General features: G+C 41.0%; 1 protein-coding gene across 1 annotated transcript in view; it reads right to left on the bottom strand.

Moving 5' to 3' along the window:
• The window catches only part of srrm4 (serine/arginine repetitive matrix 4), a gene marked incomplete at both ends in the record, with an annotated part of 92,776 nt that overhangs the window by 11,704 nt on the left and 61,345 nt on the right, over positions 1-19,727 (bottom strand). The window contains 4 exons of the mRNA XM_084180411.1: positions 117-194; positions 745-825; positions 1,035-1,127; positions 14,086-14,232. Of these exons, the coding sequence (XP_084036537.1) occupies positions 117-194; positions 745-825; positions 1,035-1,127; positions 14,086-14,232 (399 nt within the window). The remainder of the gene's footprint in view (positions 1-116; positions 195-744; positions 826-1,034; positions 1,128-14,085; positions 14,233-19,727) is intronic.

The raw sequence follows: 19,727 nt of genomic DNA, 5'->3' as shown, positions 1-19,727 counted from the left end.
GAGGGAGAAGGATAGCTAGAAGAGAGATTGGGCTGTGGAAAATGTCCTGTGCTTGCAAATGTACAATGATTGAAATATATATGTTCCTGAATTGATGAAAAATCACATTGACCAACCTTTTCTTGTGTTTTCGATCATCCTTCCTCTTATGTTTCAAACTAGAAGAGCTGTGCTTTGTCTTTTTAGAGGTGTACCTGGAAAATAAAAACAAATTGGTTATTGTTGTTGCTGACACTTTCACTAGTTCTCAGGAGAGGCCTGCTATTAAAACTAACTCAGCCACTGCTCTCCAACGTCATACAGTAGTGATGTAATAGATCGGTTGGAGTATAATATAAAGTCTATAATATATTTTTGAGTTATTGCCAAAGTAATCTTGCGAGTCAGACCCATATGGTGTCTTCTGGTGAAAGACATTATCGTCAAAGTAACTCATTTCAATACTGATCTTGGTGATGTTTCACATTATGACATGATACAGGAAGTAGCTACCTGTGGTGTTTCACATTATGACAGGATACAGGAAGTAGCTACCTGTGGCGTTTCACATTATGACATGATACAGGAAGTAGCTACCTGTGGCGTTTCATATTATGACATAATACAGGAAGTAGCTACCTGTGGCGTTTCACATTATGACATGATACAGGAAATAGTTACCTGTGGAGTTTCATATTATGACATGATTCAGGAAGTAGCTACCTGTTGAGTTTCACATTATAACATGATATAGGAAGTAGCTACCCGTGGCGTTTGCTTTTCTTGGAGCTCTTCTTCTTCTTCTTTTTCTTCTTCCTCACTGGAGACAGACTATAGTACGGAGACCTATGACAGAAACCACCAAAAAACATTATGACCACACACACACACCATTATCTAAAAGCAGTGGCTTCTCTTCTATCAAAGCCAATAATTTCCCTCTCTCTCTGTGTGCTGTCTACGATTTCAATTTGCTCAGAGAACAGTTTGAACATGTCCAACAATAGACCCATCGCACCAGGCCACCAGAGTGCTGGTTTCATTCATGAACTGACCTTTTCCTCTTCCTCTTTCGCTCCGATTTCCTCCTCTTCTTCTTCCCCTTGGAAGCGTGGGGCCGAGGGGAGAGATCGTCATCAAACAACACACTGCAACAGGAGAGAGACGGGGATGAACAGGGTTACTGATTTGTTCTCCTCAGGGAGACTAAGGTTTCTGCAGTACTGAATGAGACACCTATATATAGGGACTCTGTGTGCTGACACCATTGCCGATCAACTATATTTGGGACATACAGGAATGACTATAAAATCAAGTAATTTTAATCATTGACAACTGTCTCCCCAGGAAAAAAAGTAACAACATGACCAACTGACAAAAAATGTAGGATAAATGTTCTCTTAAAGCTCAGACACACCAGTAGGATTGTCAAAGTTTGCCTACCGACAGTACTTAGCACCTCTGAACAGTGTTGGCAGTCAATCTCTTTTGTGTTCACACAGCAAAGTCCTTGAAGTCGTCAGCCACTCAGCCTTGTTAAAATACTCCAAACCAGAACGTGGCAGCAGCGTTGTTTGGCAATGCATATCCATTCGTATTGCTTATGGTCTAGATTCCAAGCTGTCTGAGCTGTATCTATTTTGTAGAAAGCCCTTGTAGATGCTAGCCAGATGGCCACAGCTAACTACCTAGCAAGATGACGAAGAAACCATTTAATTCAATGTCCATAATCACATACTGCCAGTGCCAGCCCATAGCCAAATGTTTAGCTAGCTAGCTAACATGAGCATATTTGCTAGCTTGCACAACATAGCTGGGGCGGCAGGTAGCTTAGCGGTTAAGAGTGTTGTGCCAGTAACCGAAAGGTCGCTGGTTCTAATCCCCGAGCCGACTAGGTGAAAAATCTGTCGATGTGCCCTTGAGCAAGGCACTTAACCCTAATTGCTCCTGTAAGTCGCTCTGGATAAGAGCGTCTGCTAAATGACTAAAATGTAAATGTAATAGCTAGCTAGACAGCTAAGACACTGCACTAACGCAGCAGCTAACACAGGCAGCTGTTTCATGGAAACTAGCTACTCCATTGTGATTTAATTATAATGTCAATACTAGCTACAGTGGTTAGCTAGCTTGGAGGAAGGATTTAGTGTTGTGTGCATTGTGTCTGTGCTCTTAGCTAGCTACCATCCCATAGCCTACATTGCGTATGAAGTGTAAATGCCCTCTTATTTTCTATATATTTTTTTGTTGGCTCCTCCAAGTGGGGGTTCGTGCTCTCTGATTGTCTTAAAGTCAAGTTGTTGGCCACTGACGAGCATCAGCAGTCAAGACCAGTCGCACATAATCAAAAAGGGAGGCAGCGAACGGGCTGCTACAGCTTTACAACAGCCAGGGTCCTCAGCTAACTTCACAGCAATTAGATCAGGAAGTAGTGCACACGTAGCCCTGTTCGATTTTCAGCTTTGCATTCCTGCTTAGACCTTACAAGTATGGCACAGGCTCTCACCAGTTTCTCTCTTTATTGGCATGGGAAACGTGTTTACATTGCCAAAGCAAGGCTGGGAGGTTTTCTGCTCCATTCTCTCTCTCTCTCTCTCTCTCTCTCTCTCTCTCTCTCTCTCTCTCTCTCTCTCTCTCTCTCTCTCTCTCTCTCTCTCTCTCTCTCTTTTTTTTGGGGGGGGGGGGGGGGGGGGGGGAATTGTCTCAGTCAGGTAGTGTCCCCCCACGCAGACATTGCCTTTCCAACCGGAGCATGTTAATTTGTCAATATAGAGATGTAACTCTTGTCGAAGCCCATCTGTTTCTCAGGATGACTGCTCCTGAAAGGTCCACTTAATTTTCTCTAAGCAAATGCCTGATGCGTCGGGGCGATGAGGCCCTTTGAAGCAACACAGACTGGTGGGAGCGAGGAAGAGAGAGAGTAAGTGAGACAAAAAGAGTGTGAGAGCGAGAAAGAAACAGAGAGATGTGCAGGAAAGGGCGTTGTAACTGCAATTCATTTGGACAGCTTTGCATTGGTTTCTATAATGAGGTAGAAAATGAGCATTATATGAAAAATTGGAGAGGGTGTCTGGAGGAGATCAATTGGGTAGGACTCGCTGTGTGTTTATGTCACTGGTGGCTGAGGCGTAAATATGTCTGGCAAGCAAAGTGATGCTGAGAGAGAGAGAGAGCAGTCACAGGTTTGTCATGCACACAGTACAGAAAGGTACACACACACATACACACAAACAGGCACGTACAGTATGCATTCAGTACATGCCTGCCCGCCTGCCCACACAAACACACACATGCACTTGTACTAGTGAATGCAGCTATTGTCTACATTTTTGTTGCTGGCAGAGCACTTTGTGTATGTATGTATGATGACACATTTAAAATGTGTAATCAGAGCCGTCAAAACAGAGCAGTTAAAACACTGTTGATTTACAAATTAGCATCGTCCCTGAAAACTGTAAACACACGTAGTCTCTAACAGCGTCTGAGTAGCTCTAAGCATCACGCTGTGATGCAACAGGGCTCTCAGCGAACACAGGCAGGGCAAGGTTTTCATAAAAATACACAGTAACAGTCAAAACTTTGGACACACCTACTCATTCAAGGGTTTTTCTTTATTTTTTACTATTTTTTACATTATAGAATAATAGTGAAGACATCAAAACTATGAAATAACACATATGGAATCATGTAGTAACCAAAAAAGGGTTAAACAAATCTAAATATATTTTATATTTGAGATTCTTCAAATAGCCACCCTTTGCCTTGATGACAGTTTTGCACATATAGCAATACATTTAAAAAACACACATAATCCGAAAAATTAAAAAATAAGTAATATACGATGAGCCATGACTAGAATACTGAACAAAAATATAAACACAACATGTAAAGTGTTGGTCCCATGTTTCATTAGCTGAAATAAAACATCCCAGAAATGTTCCATACGCACAAAAAGCTTATTTCTCTCAAATTTTGAAGGAGCTTGCAATTGGCGTGCTGACTGCAGGAATGTCCAACAGAGCTGTTGCCAGATAATTTAATGTTAATTTTTCTACCATAAGTCACCTCCAACGTCGTTTTAAAGAATTTGCCAGTACATCCAACCAGCCTCACAACCACAGACCACGTGTAACCACGCCAGCCCAGGACCTCCACATCCGGCTTCTTCACCTGCGGGATCATCTAAGGAGGGTGCTGAGGAGTATTTCTGTCTGTAATAAAGCCCATTTGTGGGGAAAAACTAATTCTGATTGGCTGGGCCTGGCTCACCAGTGGGTGAGTTGGGGCGGTATGCAAATTGGAGTGGGTCTAGGGTTTCTGGGATAATGGTGTTGATGTGAGCCATGACCAGCCTTTCAAAGCACTTCATGGCTACAGACGTCAGTGCTACGGGTCGGTAGTCATTTAGGCAGGTTATCTTAGAGTCCTTGGGCACAGGGACTATGGTGGTCTGTTTGAAACATGTTGGTATTACAGACTCAGTCAGGGACATGTTGAAAATGTCAGTGAAGACACTTGCCAGTTGGTCAGCACATGCTCGGAGTACACGTCCTGGTAATCCGTCTGGCCCTGCGGCCTTGTGAATGTTGACCTGCTTAAAAATCGTTGTTGACAATCAGGCCTACCTCTGTTGTGTCTTCAGCAAACTTGATGATTGAGTTGACCACGCAGTCATGGGTGAACAGGGAGTACAGGAGGGGGCTGAGCATGCACCCCTGTGGGGCCCCTTTGTTGAGGATCAGCGTAGCAGAGGTGTTGTTACCTACTTTCACCACTTTGGGTCGCCCCGTCAGGAAGTCCAGGACCAAGTTGCACAAGAAGGGGTTCAGACCCAGGGCCCTGAGCTTAGTGATGAGCTTGGAGGGCACTATGGTGTTGAAGGCTGAGCTGTAGTCGATGAACAGCGTTCTTACATAGGTATTTCTCATAGGTATTTCTCTTTTCCAGGTGGGATAGGGCAGTGTGCAGTGCAATGGTGACTGTGTCGTCCGTGGATCTGTTGGGGCGATATGCGAATTGTAGTGGGTCAAGGGTGTCGGTGGAGGTGATATGGTCCTTAACTAGCCTCTCAAAGCACTTCATGATGACAGAAGTACGATAATCATTTAAATTAAATCAAATCCAATTGTATTTGTCACATGCGCCGAATACAACAGGTGAAATGCTTACTTACAAGTCCTTAACCAACAATGCAGTTTTAAGAAAGAATACCAAAAAAAATCACCAAAAAAAATACAATATGAAATAATATGAAATAAAAGTAACAAATAATTAAAGAGCAGCAGTAAAAATAACACTAGTGAGGCTATATACAGGGGGTACCGATACTGAGTCAATGTGCGGGGGCATCGGTTAGTCGAGGTAATTTAGGTAATATGTACATGTAGGTAGAGTTATTAAAGTGACTATGCATATAGATATATTTTACAATATACCGGTATTGATGCACGGACCGGTTTGGGTTTTTACTTTACCTTCTATAACGGTATTTGAATGTTTGGTTTGTTAAATGTGATACGGCGTGTGTAACGTCCATTTTTATAGTATACTCTGCTACTTGAGTCATCTCTCTCAGCTCTCTCTCCATGCCACTTTCCACACAGACCTAGCCCTGCCCCCTGTCACTCAAGGAGCACATTTGTTGTTCATCGACCACGAGACACTTGCATTCAGTCTGCATGGTCAATGCAGCGCATGCAACAATGTTGATGACAACGATGCTGTTTTCACTTTGCTTCGTAATATAAATCCAATAGTGTTCTATAATTACACTATTAGTTCGTGTTTCTTACATCTGCAAACAGCTAGTTTTTCTTGTCTTAGCAAGTTGGGCCTAAATCTTGTAAGCCGCTAATTGTTAGCCACTAATGCTAATCGCTAGCTAGCTAATAAATGGACTGAGTCGGAGAAAACGTAATTAGCTATACAGCCTGATATTACCAGTGATGGTGTTGACCTAAATCAGCATGTTGTTTGTGCCACAGTATCTTCTAAATCAAAGAGGAATACCCAAAGCAAGAATATGTTAGCTACATGAAGTAGCTAAGAGAAAACATTCAATGTAGCCAAAGATTATAGGGTCCCCTAGCCTAGGAAACACTTGTCAACACTTTGGTTCCTACACTGTCACAAAAACTCCTCCCTGGCATTTTTATTTGTTGTCATGTCAAACAACACTATTCAAAGTGCCCACTATTATATTCTAATTATATAATTAGAATAATCATTCTATTTCCATGATTCCAACAGTTCACCCAAGTATTTTGCTCTAAATCACAAGTCAAATCGCAATTGCAACATTTGGTAAAAAATTGGGCCTAGATTGTTTGCCAATATTGTGCAGCCGTAAGTGGCAGTGTGGAAATGATCTCAAATGAGTGCAGGAAATGCAGAAATTTATGAAAATGCAGAAAATTGGGTTTAAGTTCAATTGAACAGTATAAAACAATCAGAATGGAGAAAGACCCATTTGAAATCACATAGAATGTAATTGTTGCCACCCTAGGGTCACACACTACTCATGAAGAACATTTAGAACTTTACTGTCATACCGTCCAATGTTTAAAAAAAATAAAGTGATATTATATTTTGGCCATATCGCCCAGCCATGTGGCTGGCTAGTAACCAAAAAAGTAACCTTTTTTTGGTTACTACATGATTCCATATGTGTTATTTCATAGTTTTGACGTCTTCACTATTATTCTACAATGTAGAAAATAGTAAAAATAAAGAAAAACTCTTGAATGAGTAGGTGTTCTAAAACTTTTGACCGGTAGTGTACGTCTCCTGTCTGAGCCATTGAATTGCGACTCCACTTTGTCTCTGTACTGTCATTTTGCCTCTTTGATTGCCTTACGGAGGTCGTAGCTGTTTATTTTATTTTATTTTTTTATTTTTTTTGGGGGGGGGTGGATCAGCTTAATATTGCAGATAGATTGTATCTTCTATCAATGTAATTGTCTGCATCACTTCCAATCCCCCATGTTTTTTAAATATATACTCCCCTTTATTACTTTTCAACCCCGCCATCCTTTCCCTACTTGGAGTAAATTAGTGAACAACAATGCCCAGGCCTCTACTTCCGGTCTATACTTACTATCTACACCGAATGGACACAGTTAATTTTACAATAATTATATTCTATATATATATAATTTTTTTGCTCCTGAACTTCTTCTACTCTCAACCTCTCCGATCATTTACATGATGTCCATTCGGTTTGCTTCTATATGCCATATCCCAAAAGCTCCCAACCTACAACCTACAGTGAGGAAAAAATGTATTTAGTCAGCCACCAATTGTGCAAGTTCTCCCACTTAAAAAGATGAGAGAGGCCTGTAATTTTCATCATAGGTACACGTCAACTATGACAGACAAAATGAGAAAAAAAAATCCAGAAAATCACATTGTAGGATTTTTTATGAATTTATTTGCAAATTATGGTGGAAAATAAGTATTTGGTCAATAACAAAAGTTTCTCAATACTTTGTTATATACCCTTTGTTGGCAATGACACAGGTCAAACGTTTTCTGTAAGTCTTCACAAGGTTTTCACACACTGTTGCTAGTATTTTGGCCCATTCCTCCATGCAGATCTCCTCTAGAGCAGTGATGTTTTGGGGCTGTCGCTGGGCAACACAGACTTTCAACTCCCTCCAAAGATTTTCTATGGGGTTGAGATCTGGAGACTGGCTAGGCCACTCCAGGACCTTGAAATGCTTCTTACGAAGCCACTCCTTCGTTGCCCGGGCGGTGTGTTTGGAATCATTGTCATGCTGAAAGACCCAGCCACGTTTCATCTTCAATGCCCTTGCTGATGGAAGGAGGTTTTCACTCAAAAAGTTATATTTTGGTTTCATCTGACCATATGACATTCTCCGAATCCTCTTCTGGATCATCCAAATGCACTCTAGCAAAATTCAGATGGGCCTGGACATGTACTGGGTTAAGCAGGGGGACACGTCTGGCACTGCAGGATTTGAGTCCCTGGCGGCGTAGTGGATTTGAGTCCCTGGCGGCGTAGTCCCTGGCGGCGTAATCCCACCCCCGTGTGGTTCTGGGATTTTTGCTCACCGTTCTTGTGATCATTTTGACCCCACGGGGTGAGATCTTGCATGGAGCCCCAGATCGAGGGAGATTATCAGTGGTCTTGTATGTCTTCCATTTCCTAATAATTGCTCCCACAGTTGAATTTTTCAAACCAAGCTGCTTACCTATTGCAGATTCAGTCTTCCCAGCCTGATGCAGGTCTACAATTTTGTTTCTGGTGTCCTTTGACAGCTCTTTGGTCTTGGCCATAGTGGAGTTTGGAGTGTGACTGTTTGAGGTTGTGGACAGGTGTCTTTTATACTGATAACAAGTTCAAACAGGTGCCATTAATACAGGTAACGAGTGGAGGACAGAGGAGCCTCTTAAAGAAGAAGTAACAGGTCTGTGAGAGCCAGAAATCTTGCTTGTTTGTAGGTGACCAAATACTTATTTTCCACCATAATTTGCAAATAAATTCATAAAAAATCCTACAATGTGATTTTCTGGATTTTTTTCCCTCAATTTGTCTGTCGTAGTTGACGTGTACCTATGATGAAAATTACATGCCTCTCTCATCTTTTTAAGTGGTAGAACTTGCACAATTGGTGGCTGACTAAATACTTTTTTCCCCCACTGTATATACTTATTATGGACACAGTATGCTTACATTATTAGCTATCTTTGTTATTATTTGTTGTTATTTGTTATTAGCCCCATCCTTCAACTCTATTCAATACCTCCCATCTATCTCTTAACACCATCCATATAGGATTTCTATTTGCCATATATATTTCAACCGTACTGTGATGTTTTACAAAAGTTCTGAACCTTTCTATTCTCATTGCTTCTACAGATTGTGAATAAAAAATAAACATTTTTGCTAAAAGTATTATTATTATATTATTGATCGATTGACTATGACTTTTCAGATCACCCAGTAATGCTATCTGCAAGGTTAGCTCCAGGTAAATATTGCAATCCTTTAGCCATTCCTGGACCTGTGTCCAAAAACAAGCTACAAATGGACAGAACCAAAACAAAAATGATCTAATGATTTTTGAATCCGGTGTCGTTTTGCGTGTCAGTTCATAAACACTATGCCATGGGATCGGTACGTCAAAGATCTCTTCCCAACTATTTTGCATTCTATATGGGACGGCTGTCAATCCTTTGGTCCTTAAGTGAAACTGATATACTTTTTTATTTATCACAGTTTTCCTTAACCAATTATGTTCTTTAATGCAAGGCCGACAGACAAGTTCCTTACTTTCTCCCCCTTCCACTTTCCTCTTCCACTTTTGCGGTAAGGCTGCAATTATTTGGTTGTAATTTTGGGTAGAGCAGACATTTCCATATGTTTTTGTTAGCTGCATGTGCGACATAACTCCACCAGTCCTACCGATGATATCATTTACGAAGATTATACCTTTTTTAAACATTCTGTCGTTTCTGGAGGATTAAATTGAAATTGCAACCAACTTTCTATGGCTTGTTTTAGAAATAGTGATATTTCGGAGATGATTTCCTTTTCAAATAACTGCAAATGAGTTGTTGTAATCTGAATAAAGGGAAAAAGGCCTTTCTTGAACATTGGGTGAGACAATCTTACTAATTTGCTTGAGAAGCAGTTCGGGTTTAAGTATAACTTTTGTATGACTGAAGCTTTTAGTGATAGGTCTAATGCTTTAATATTTAATAAAGACACTTGCCAGTGTTCATATTCATTATATAAATATGCCCTTTTAATTTTGTCTGGCTTGCCGTTCCAAATAAAATTGAATGTTTTTTTCTCATATAATTTAAAAAACTGTTCGCTAGGCGTAGGCAAGACCATAAGCAAATAGGTAAACTGGGATAATACTAAAGAGTTAATCAGGGTGATTTTTCCACAAATAGAAAGGTATTTTCCTTTCCATGGTAGTAAGATCTTATCTATTTTTGCTAACTTTCTATTAAAAATCATTGAAGTGAGATCATTTATTTCCTTTGGGATATGTATTCCGAGTATATCCACATCACCATCAGACCATTTTATTGGTAAACTACATGGTAATGTAAAAATTGTATTTTTTAGTGATCCAATACGTAATATAGTACATTTGTCATAATTTGGTTGTAATCCAGAGAGGTTAGAAAATGTATCTAGATCCTCTATGAGGCTGTGGAGGGATTCTAGTTGTGGATTTAAAAGAAAACATGAATCATCAGCGTACTATGACACCTTTGTTTTTAAGCCCTGGATTTCTAATCCTCTGATATTATTATTGGATCTGATTTTAATAGCTAACATCTCGATGGCCACAATAAATAGATATGCTGATAGTGGACAACCTTGTTTCACTCCTCTTGACAGTTTAAAACTTTCTGAGAAATAGCCGTTATTTACTATTTTACACCTAGGGTTATTATACATGATTTTGACCCATTTTATAAGAGATTCTCCAAAATTGAAATGCTCCAGTCATTTATATATAAACCCCAGTCGAACTTTATCAAATGCCTTTTCGAAGTCTGCTATGAATAGCAGGCCTGGTTTCCCATATTTTCCATAGTGTTCTATTGTTTCCAATACTTGCCTTATATTATCTCCAATGTATCTTCCATGTAAAAAAACCTGTCTGATTAGAATGAATAATATCCGACAATACCTTTTTAATTCTATACGCTATACATTTTGCTAGGATTTTTGCATCACAACACTAAGGGGCCTCCAATTTTGTAAATGGACTGGATCTTTATATTTTCCACTTGTATCCTGTTTCAGTAATAATGAGATCAGACCTTCTTCTTGAGTGTCAGATAATCTACCATTTACATAGGAGTGGTTAAAACATGCTAATAACGGTCCTCTTAGTATATCAAAAAAGGTTTGGTATACCTCGACTGGTATGCCATCCAACCCTGGGGTTTTCCCAGACTTAAAGTCTTTAATTGCATTCAGAAGTTCCTCCTCTGTAATTTCACCTTCACATGAGTCTTTCTGTGTGGCTGTTAATTTGACATTATCAATAGAAAAAAATTCTCTACAATTAGCTTCAGTTAGAGGAGATGGAGGCGACTGAAAAGAAAACATATGCTTAAAGTAATTTGTTTCTTCCTTCAAAATATAATTTGGTGAATTATGGGTGACTCCATCAATTGTAACCAGTTTCATTAAGTTCTTTTTGGTAGCATTCCTATGTTGAAGATTAAAAAAGAATTTTGTGCATTTTTCCCCATATTCCATCCAGTTTGCTTTATTTTTATAATATATTACACTTGATCTTTCTTGAATAAGTTTCTCCATTTCTTTTTGTTTTTCCTCTAATTTATTCTGAGCCTCTATGTTACAGTTTTTATTGCCATCTATCTGTTCTGTTAGACTTTCTATTTCCTTTCTTAGTATAAACTCTTTTGACCTAAATTGCTTTTGTTTTCGAGATGAGTACTGAATTGCATCGCCTCTAAAGGCACATTTAAAGGTGTCCCATACAATAAGGGGATTCACTGTACCTATGTTATGTTGGAAAAAGTCAGTTATAAATTCCTTTGTTCTAATTATAAATAAATTATCATCCAATAGCCTTTGATTAAATTTCCAATATCCTCGCCCACATGGAAATTCAGTAAGAGTAATGTATATGCCTATTATATGATGGTCCGACCGCATTCTGTCCCCTATCAACACTTTTTTTTACTTTTGGTGCCAACGAGAATGAGATAAGAAAGAAGTCAAGACGACTAGCTTGATTCAGTCTCCACCATGTATATCTCACTAGATCAGTATATTTAAGCCTCCATATATCTACTAGTTGACATTCACAATTTCCTTAAGAGCATGTGGGTGATTGTTTGTGGTGTGATTTCCTTTACGGTCCATTGAGCTATTTAAAACAGTATTATAATCCCCCACCATAATAATATTGTCTTGAATTGCTTGCAGGGTTGATAATTTATTATATATATTGTCAAAGAATTGTGGATCATCATTATTTGGTCCGTAAAGGTTAATGAGCCATATCTGTTTATGGTCCAATAACATGTTTAAAATAATCCAGGTTATAGGGTTAGGGATCTTTCCATCATGATAGGACAATGAAAATTTTGATTAGATGTATACTATATTTAAAAATGTATATCCCTCATCTACACAAAATTGAAAGCTCTCTCTCACTACCCCTGCTCATAGACCCCCGGTCGGCTCTGGGATATGCAACCATTTCCCCTCTCACTCACTTAACGCCGCACCTTTTCAAACACAAAAATGCACCCGCATCCACATCTACCGCAAGGGAGAAAGGACGCCAGAGAGAACACAGGACCAACCACAACAACCTCCCGCCAAAAAAGCCATGTTCTAATTATTTGTAGTTAAAGATGTATTATACGTTTTATCCTTTTATAAAATACTATACTTACTATAAATGTTATTTAATATTACAATCCCTATCATTGCTAGTATCAGGTGCTCCAATAATCGACTCCTCTATTACAACTTTTAGAATAGCCATGGAGTAGTCTTTGTGTCTCTGAACATTTGGTTGTCAATATATAGTTTATCCACCACGAGTGCAACACGTTTCCCTTTTAATCTGTTTTCCTTGAAGATTGGATACAGAACTTTGCGCCTTTCTACAATCTCCCTCGGGAACTGATCATTCATGCCTATTTTCGTGCCAGCAAGTCTTTTTCCTAGGCTTTTCACCATAGCTTTATCCTTAAAAAAAGCAAATTTGGCAATGATTGGGCGCTCATATTTCTGTCCTCTTTTTCCGAAACGGTGTACACGTTCGAGTTGGATTTTATCGACAGCCTCGAGTGGGATTTGTAGCGCTGTATGCAGGAAGTCCTTCATAATATTCTCTGTTATTTCTCCCTCCTTTTCCTGAATACCCGTAAGTACTAGATTTTCCCTCATCGATCTAGTTTGGATGTCTAGTAAGGCTTCTCTCAGAAGGTTGTTCTCCTTTTTTAGTTCCCTAACGTCCGTTTCCATTTTAGAGACTGTCACTTTTAATTTTTTGGTTTCTTTCTCCATTACCAAAGCTTTTTCGTCACTCATTTGAAGACTCGCTTTCAACTCTTTTACGTCTTTACTGACCAATTCTAGTATGCCCAATTTGTCATTTATCGACTTCAACAGGTCGCTTTCCACACTTACCATACCCAGTGGTGAAAAGCATATATCATCTGTATCAGTCGATGAGTCGCGTTTCCTTTTGGGGATCGGCTCTCCACGCTTGTCTTCAGTCATGTTTGGGTGTTGCGTGTTGTTGTAATATTTGTCGATATATTTCTCTAGCCTTATGATCTGTTTTGTGTTATTATCCAGATTGAATTATATTAACTGTGAATATATGAAATGCTAATATTTAGTCTAACTTACTGATTTGGAATATTATGTTTTTATCTTGAGGTGTTTTGTACCGCTTTCTATTCAATACGCCATCTTGTCTACGCGTGCCCCCACCACAGTCGTAGGTGGTTTGTTTGTACACGTCCATGTTCCCAGTCACCTTGCCATGGTTAAATGCGGTGGTATGTGCTTTCAGCTTTGCGCGAATGCTGCCATCGATCCACGTTTTTTGGTTAGGATAAGTTCTAATCGTCACAGGTGGAACAACATCCTCTATGCACTTCCTGATGAACCCAGTCATGAGTCAGTGTATACGTCAACATTATTCTCAGAGGCGATCCGGAACATTTCCCAGTCATTGATGATGACCGAATAAAATTATCTTGGGTGGAAATGCGGTCGGCATTTAATGGTGAAGTATTCCAGTTTGGTAGAACAAAAGGACGTGAGTTCCTGTACGTTACCACAATCCCATCATGAGTTAATCTTGAAACAAACCCCTCTGCCTTTCTTTTTCCTGGAGAGTTCTTTCTTCCGGTCCGCGCTAAGTCTGTTCGAACAGTCGTGCCAAAGAAAGCTGGGTAACTTTGTGTTAGAAAAGACACCATGCGAAAAAGTGGAAGGCAAATGTTAAATTCTCAAACCTACTTATCTACAAAGACTGTTCACCTTCAAAGGCTTTCTTCATTTCTTTACTATTAGAAAGAGAAGTGGAAAGGGCTAAACATTTAGACAGAGGCACTCACCGCTGTGTCCGATGATAGCTGCCTTGTTTGCGTCGTCCCATGTCTCTAATGCATCCATTTCTGTCTGTGGTTGTGTCCAACTTGGTGTCTTCTGCCTCGGCTTTCCTCTCATCAGCCTTGAGTGGATGGCAAGTTGTTGTCTCAGTGCTGTGGATAAGAAAAATGGATTTAGTCTCTCTCTCTCTCTCTCTCTCTCTCTCTCTCTCTCTCTCTCTCTCTCTCTCTCTCTCTCTCTCTCTCTCTCTCTCTCTCTCTCTCTCTCTCTCTCTCTCTCTCTATACAGCGCCTTCAGAAAGTATTCATACCACTTGACCTATTCCACATTTTGTTGTGTTACAACCTGAATTCAAAATGGAGTAAATATATTTTTGTCTCACTCATCTACACACAATAACCCATAATGACAAAGTGAAAATGTGTTTTTAGACATTTTTGCAAATATATTCCACATTAAATACAGAAATCTAATTTGTATAAGTACTCACACCCCTGAGTCAGTACTTTGTAGAAGCACCTTTGGCAGCGATTACAGCTGTGAGTCTTTCTGAGTAAGTCTTTAAGAGCTTTCCACACCTGGATTGGTCAACATTTGCCCATTATTCTTTTCAAAATTGTTCAAGCTCTGTCAAATTGGTTGTTCATCATTGCTAGACAACCATTTTCAGGTCTTGCCATAGATTTTGAAGTATACTGAACAAAAATATAAGCACAACATGTAAAGTGTTGGTCCTATGTTTCATGAGCTGAAATAACAGATCCCAGACATGTTCCATACACACAAAAAGCTTATTTCTGATTGGCAGTGTCAAACGAAGGAAGTGTGGCAAAGCGATTCACTTTCTTTCTGAATACAAAGTGTTAGGTTTGGGGCAAATCCAAAACAACACATTACTGTCTACCACTCTCCATATTTTCAAGCATAATGGTGGCTGCATCATGTTATGGGTATGCTTGTCATCGTTAAGGACTGGGGAGATTTTCAGGATAAAAATAAACTAAACACAGGCAAAATCCTAGAGGAAAACCTGGTTCAGTCTGCTGTCCACCAGACACTGGGAGACGAATTCACCTTTCAGCAGGACAATAACCTAAAACACAAGGCCAAATCTACACTGGAGTTGCTTACCAAAAAGACAGTGAACAAAAGATCAAATTCAGGAAAGTCAAATTTCTGGTTGAAATGCTGGTGAATGACCGCCGATCTAATATCCAGTTATTTTCGTCTGTAGGTAATAATGCTAGGAACGTTCTGAACAAATAATGTAAGAAATAACACAAAAAATTGAAATACTGCAAAGTTGGCCACGAGCTAGGAACAGGGTGACCATGTCTGTTGGTGCCATCTTGTGATACAGTTTGATATGCGTTGATGCGTCGTTCTGGTAAGCATTCTGCATGTAGGGCCTATTTTCTCTCTCTGTGTGGTATTTTCTCTCTCTCTTTTCTATTTTTTCCCACCCAGACCCTGATAACACCAGAGGTCAGCTATTCCTCATTCAAATGAGCTGTCAGTTGAAATGCAGTTATTTACATGCTTCAGTTGCCCTGACATCTTCTGAAATTATTTTCTGCATCTCGAGTCTCAAGGTTGGCAGGCGTAGCAATGCGGAGGCTTTGGCAAGTTGAACAGTCAAAGTTGAGCCCAGACAGAGACAGAGTTCCTTGAGCTTGTCCTTCTGTGGAGAAACTACGGCTTATATTTACTGCATAGCAGCTACTATCAGACCCACATACTAAACTATTAGGCCAAAAGTAGTGCACTATATAGGGAATACTCAGACTTCTCTGTGCCCTCTCCTTATTACCGTACTGTGTTTTAGTCATGGAAGATTGGAGTGTAATTATGCATCCTTTGGAGTGTCTCTGTCCGATTGTAATGAGAAGACAACCAGGAGTTGTTTGCCTCCTCCTCTTCCTCTGCTAAGGACAGCCTCCCCCTCTCTCTCTGCTAGACAACCTCCTCCTCTTCCTCTGCTAAGGACAGCCTCCTCCTCTTCCTCTGCTAAGGACAGCCTCCTCCTCTTCCTCTGCTAAAGACAGCCTCCTCTTCCTCTACTAAAGACAGCCTCCTCCTCTTCCTCTGCTAAAGATAGCCAGAGTCAGATGCTCAGGGCTTTCTGTTCTCTCCCACCTCGTTATTATAGACTGAGGGCAACACATACAGACACGGGCGAGAACACACATACATACACACACACACACGTCTGCAAGGGCCTGCAGTGTCAAACTAATAAAAAAAGTAAAAGTTCAGCCTGAATGCGCTCCAACACGACGGTGCGTTTTAAAGGTGATGGGTGCAATGAAGACAGCTAATGCTCGCTAGACTGGGTGGTTAAAATGATCAAGGGACGGAGACTGAGGCTGATAGAGGAGAGGAATATTAAAACGTGAACATGATGATGATTAACTTCTACTTTTATTCTGTTGGGGAGAAAAAGTGGACTTAGCCTATCAGTTGTCTATACTCTTAGAAAGAAAAGTGCAATCTAGAACCTAAAAAGGTTATTCGGCCGTCCCCATAGGAGAACTGTTTTTGGTTCCAGGTAGAACCCTTTTGGGTTCCATGAAGGACCCTTTCCACAGAGGGTTTTACATGGAACCCAAAAGAGTTATACCTGGAACCAGAAAGGGTTCTACCTGGAATCAAAAAGAGTTCTCCTATGGAGACAGCCGAAGAATCCTTTTGAAACCCTTTTTTCTATGAGTGTAGATTGCTATTTGCAGTGGCGTCATGGACCGTTTTTTATTCTGAATGGGTACTGATGGCCAAGTGAAATATCTTTGCAGATTTGTCTTGACGGCTGTTATCTTGAAAATATATCAATTTGTTTTTCATTCTGACTAACAGTACACAATTAAGCTCTGAAGTATATTTTAAATCAAATCAAATCAAATCAAATGTTATTTGCAACCTGCGCCGAATACAACAGGTGTAGACATACCCGTGAAAAGCTTACTTACAGCCCTTAACCAACAATGCAGGTAGGGAGGCTATATACAGGGGGGTACCGGTGCAGAGTCAATGTGCGGGGGCACCGGCTAGTGAGGTAGTTGAGGTAGTTGAGGTAATATGTACATGTGGGTAGAGTTAAAGTGACTATGCATACGAGGTTATTTTCCTGGCAACACTCTGCCAGGGCTCTCACCTCCTCTCTGTAGGCTGGCTTATCAAATCAAATCAAATCAAATTGTATTGGCCACATGCGCCGAATACAACAGGTGCAGACATTACAGTGAAATGCTTACTTACAGCCCTTAACCAACAGTGCATTTATTTTAAATAAAAAAGTAGAATTAAACAAAAAAGTGTTGAGAAAAAAAGAGCAGAAGTAAAATAAAATAACAGTAGGGAGGCTATATATACAGGGGGGTACCGGTGCAGAGTGAATGTGCGGGGGCACCGGCTAGTTGATGTAGTTGAAGTAAAATGTACATGTGGGTAGAGTTAAAGTGACTATTCATAAATAATTAACAGAGTAGCAGCAGCGTAAAAAGATGGGGTGGGAGTGGGGGGGCAGTGCAAATAGTCCGGGTAGCCATGACTAGCTGTTCAAGCAGTCTTATGGCTTGGGGGTAGAAGCTGTTGAGAAGCCTTTTGGACCTAGACTTGGTGCTCCGGTATCGCTTGCCGTGCGGTAGCAGAGAGAACAGTCTATGACTAGGGTGGCTGGAGTCTTTTACAATTTTGATGGCCTTCCTCTGACACTGCCTGGTATAGAGGTCCTGGATGGCAGGAAGCTTGGCCAAAGTGATGTACTGGGCCGTACGCACTACCCTCTGTAGTGCCTTGCGGTCGAAGGCCAGCAGTTGCCATACCAGGCGGTGATGAAACCAGTCAGGATGCTCTCGATGGTGCAGCTGTAGAACTTTTTGAGGATCTGAGGACCCATGCCAAATCTTTTCAGTCTCCTGAGGGGAATAGGCTTTGTCGTGCCCTCTTCACGACTGTCTTGGTGTGTTTGGACCATGATAGTTTGTTGGTGATGTGAACACCAAGGAACTTGAAGCTCTCAACCTGTTCCACTACAGCCCCGTCGATGAGAATGGGGGCGTGCTCAGTCCTCTTTTTTTTCCTGTAGTCCACAATCATCTCCTTTGTCTTGGTCATGTTGAGGGAGAGGTTGTTATCCTGGCACCACACGGCCAGGTCTCTGACCTCCTCCCTATAGGCTGTCTCATCGTTGTCGGTGATCAGGCCTACCACTGTTGTGTCGTCGGCAAACTTAATGATGGAGTTGGAGTCGTGCCTGGCCATGCAGTCATGGGTGAACAGGGAGTACAGGAGGGGACTGAGCACGCACCCCTGAGGGGCCCCCGTGTTGAGGATCAGCGTGGCAGATGTGTTGTTACCTACCCTTACCACCTGGGGGAGGCCCGTCAGGAAGTCCAGGATCCAGTTGCAGAGGGAGGTGTTTAGTCCCAGGATCCTTAGCTTAGTGATGAGCTTTGAGGGCACTATGGTGTTGAACGTTGAGCTGTAGTCAATGAATAGCATTCTCACGTAGGTGTTCCTCTTGTCCAGGTGGGAAAGGGCAGTGTGGAGTACAATAAAGATTGCATCATCTGTGGATCTGTTGGGGCGGAATGCAAATTGGAGTGGGTCTAGAATGTAAAATGTAAAATGTAAAAAATTTCTAGGGTTTCTGGGATAATAGTGTTGATGTGAGCCAAGACCAGCCTTTCAAAGCACTTCATGGCTACAGACGTCAGTGCTACGGGTCTGTAGTCATTTAGGCAGGTTATCTTAGTGTCTTTGGGCATGGGGACTATGGTGGTCTGCTTGAAACATGTTGGTATTACAGACTCATTGTTGAAAATGTCAGTGAAGACACTTGCCAGTTGGTCAGCACATGCTCGGAGTACACGTCCTGGTAATCCGTCTGGCCCTGCGGCCTTGTGAATGTTGACCTGCTTAAAAGTCTTACTCACATCAACTACGGAGAGCGTGATCACATAGTCATCCGGAACAGCGTGTGCTCTCATGCAAGCTTCAGTGTTGCTTGCCTCGAAGCGAGCATAGAAGTTGTTTAGCTCGTCTGGTAGGATTGTGTCACTGGGCAGCTCGCGGCTGTGCTTCCCTTTGTAGTCTGTAATAGTTTTCAAGCCCTGCCACATCCGACGAGCATCAGAGCCGGTGTAGTACGATTCAATCTTAGTCCTGTATTGTCTCTTTGCCTGTTTGATGGTTCGACGGAGGGCATAGTGGGATTTCTTATAAGCGTCCGCTGGCCTTGGCCATCCATCACGTTAACATAATTCCCACATCCATTTACCTGAAAAGAGCCTGAAATATGACTATAATCAGCACTAACAAGCAGAACAAGAGTAAAATGTTTATTTATTGTGTTAGCTCCTGTTGTTATTGTTAGTTCCCTGTGTGCTCTAGATAAATAAGTTCTGGAGGTGAACTGGGCACAAAGCTCTCGTTACCCAGAAAGCTGTAGTTGTTTGTTATTCAATGTCAGAGCTAAGAGCTGGGGCTGATGAGAATTCTAAATGAAATCGATTCTGCCATCACCAATGCACTCTCCCTTGATCCTGCTGGGCCCAGACAGGAATTTATGGGAGAAACCTTCTAAGCTATAAGCGCCTGGATTTATCGCAGCCCGTGTATACCTGTGAGCTCCCTCTCTCCCTCTTTC

The sequence above is a fragment of the Coregonus lavaretus genome, assembly GCF_964263955.1.
Source record: "Coregonus lavaretus genome assembly, chromosome: 17".
Classification (NCBI taxonomy): domain Eukaryota; kingdom Metazoa; phylum Chordata; class Actinopteri; order Salmoniformes; family Salmonidae; genus Coregonus; species Coregonus lavaretus.
The sequence above is the reverse complement of the archived record's forward strand: the minus strand, read 5'-3'. Positions and strand labels throughout refer to the sequence as shown.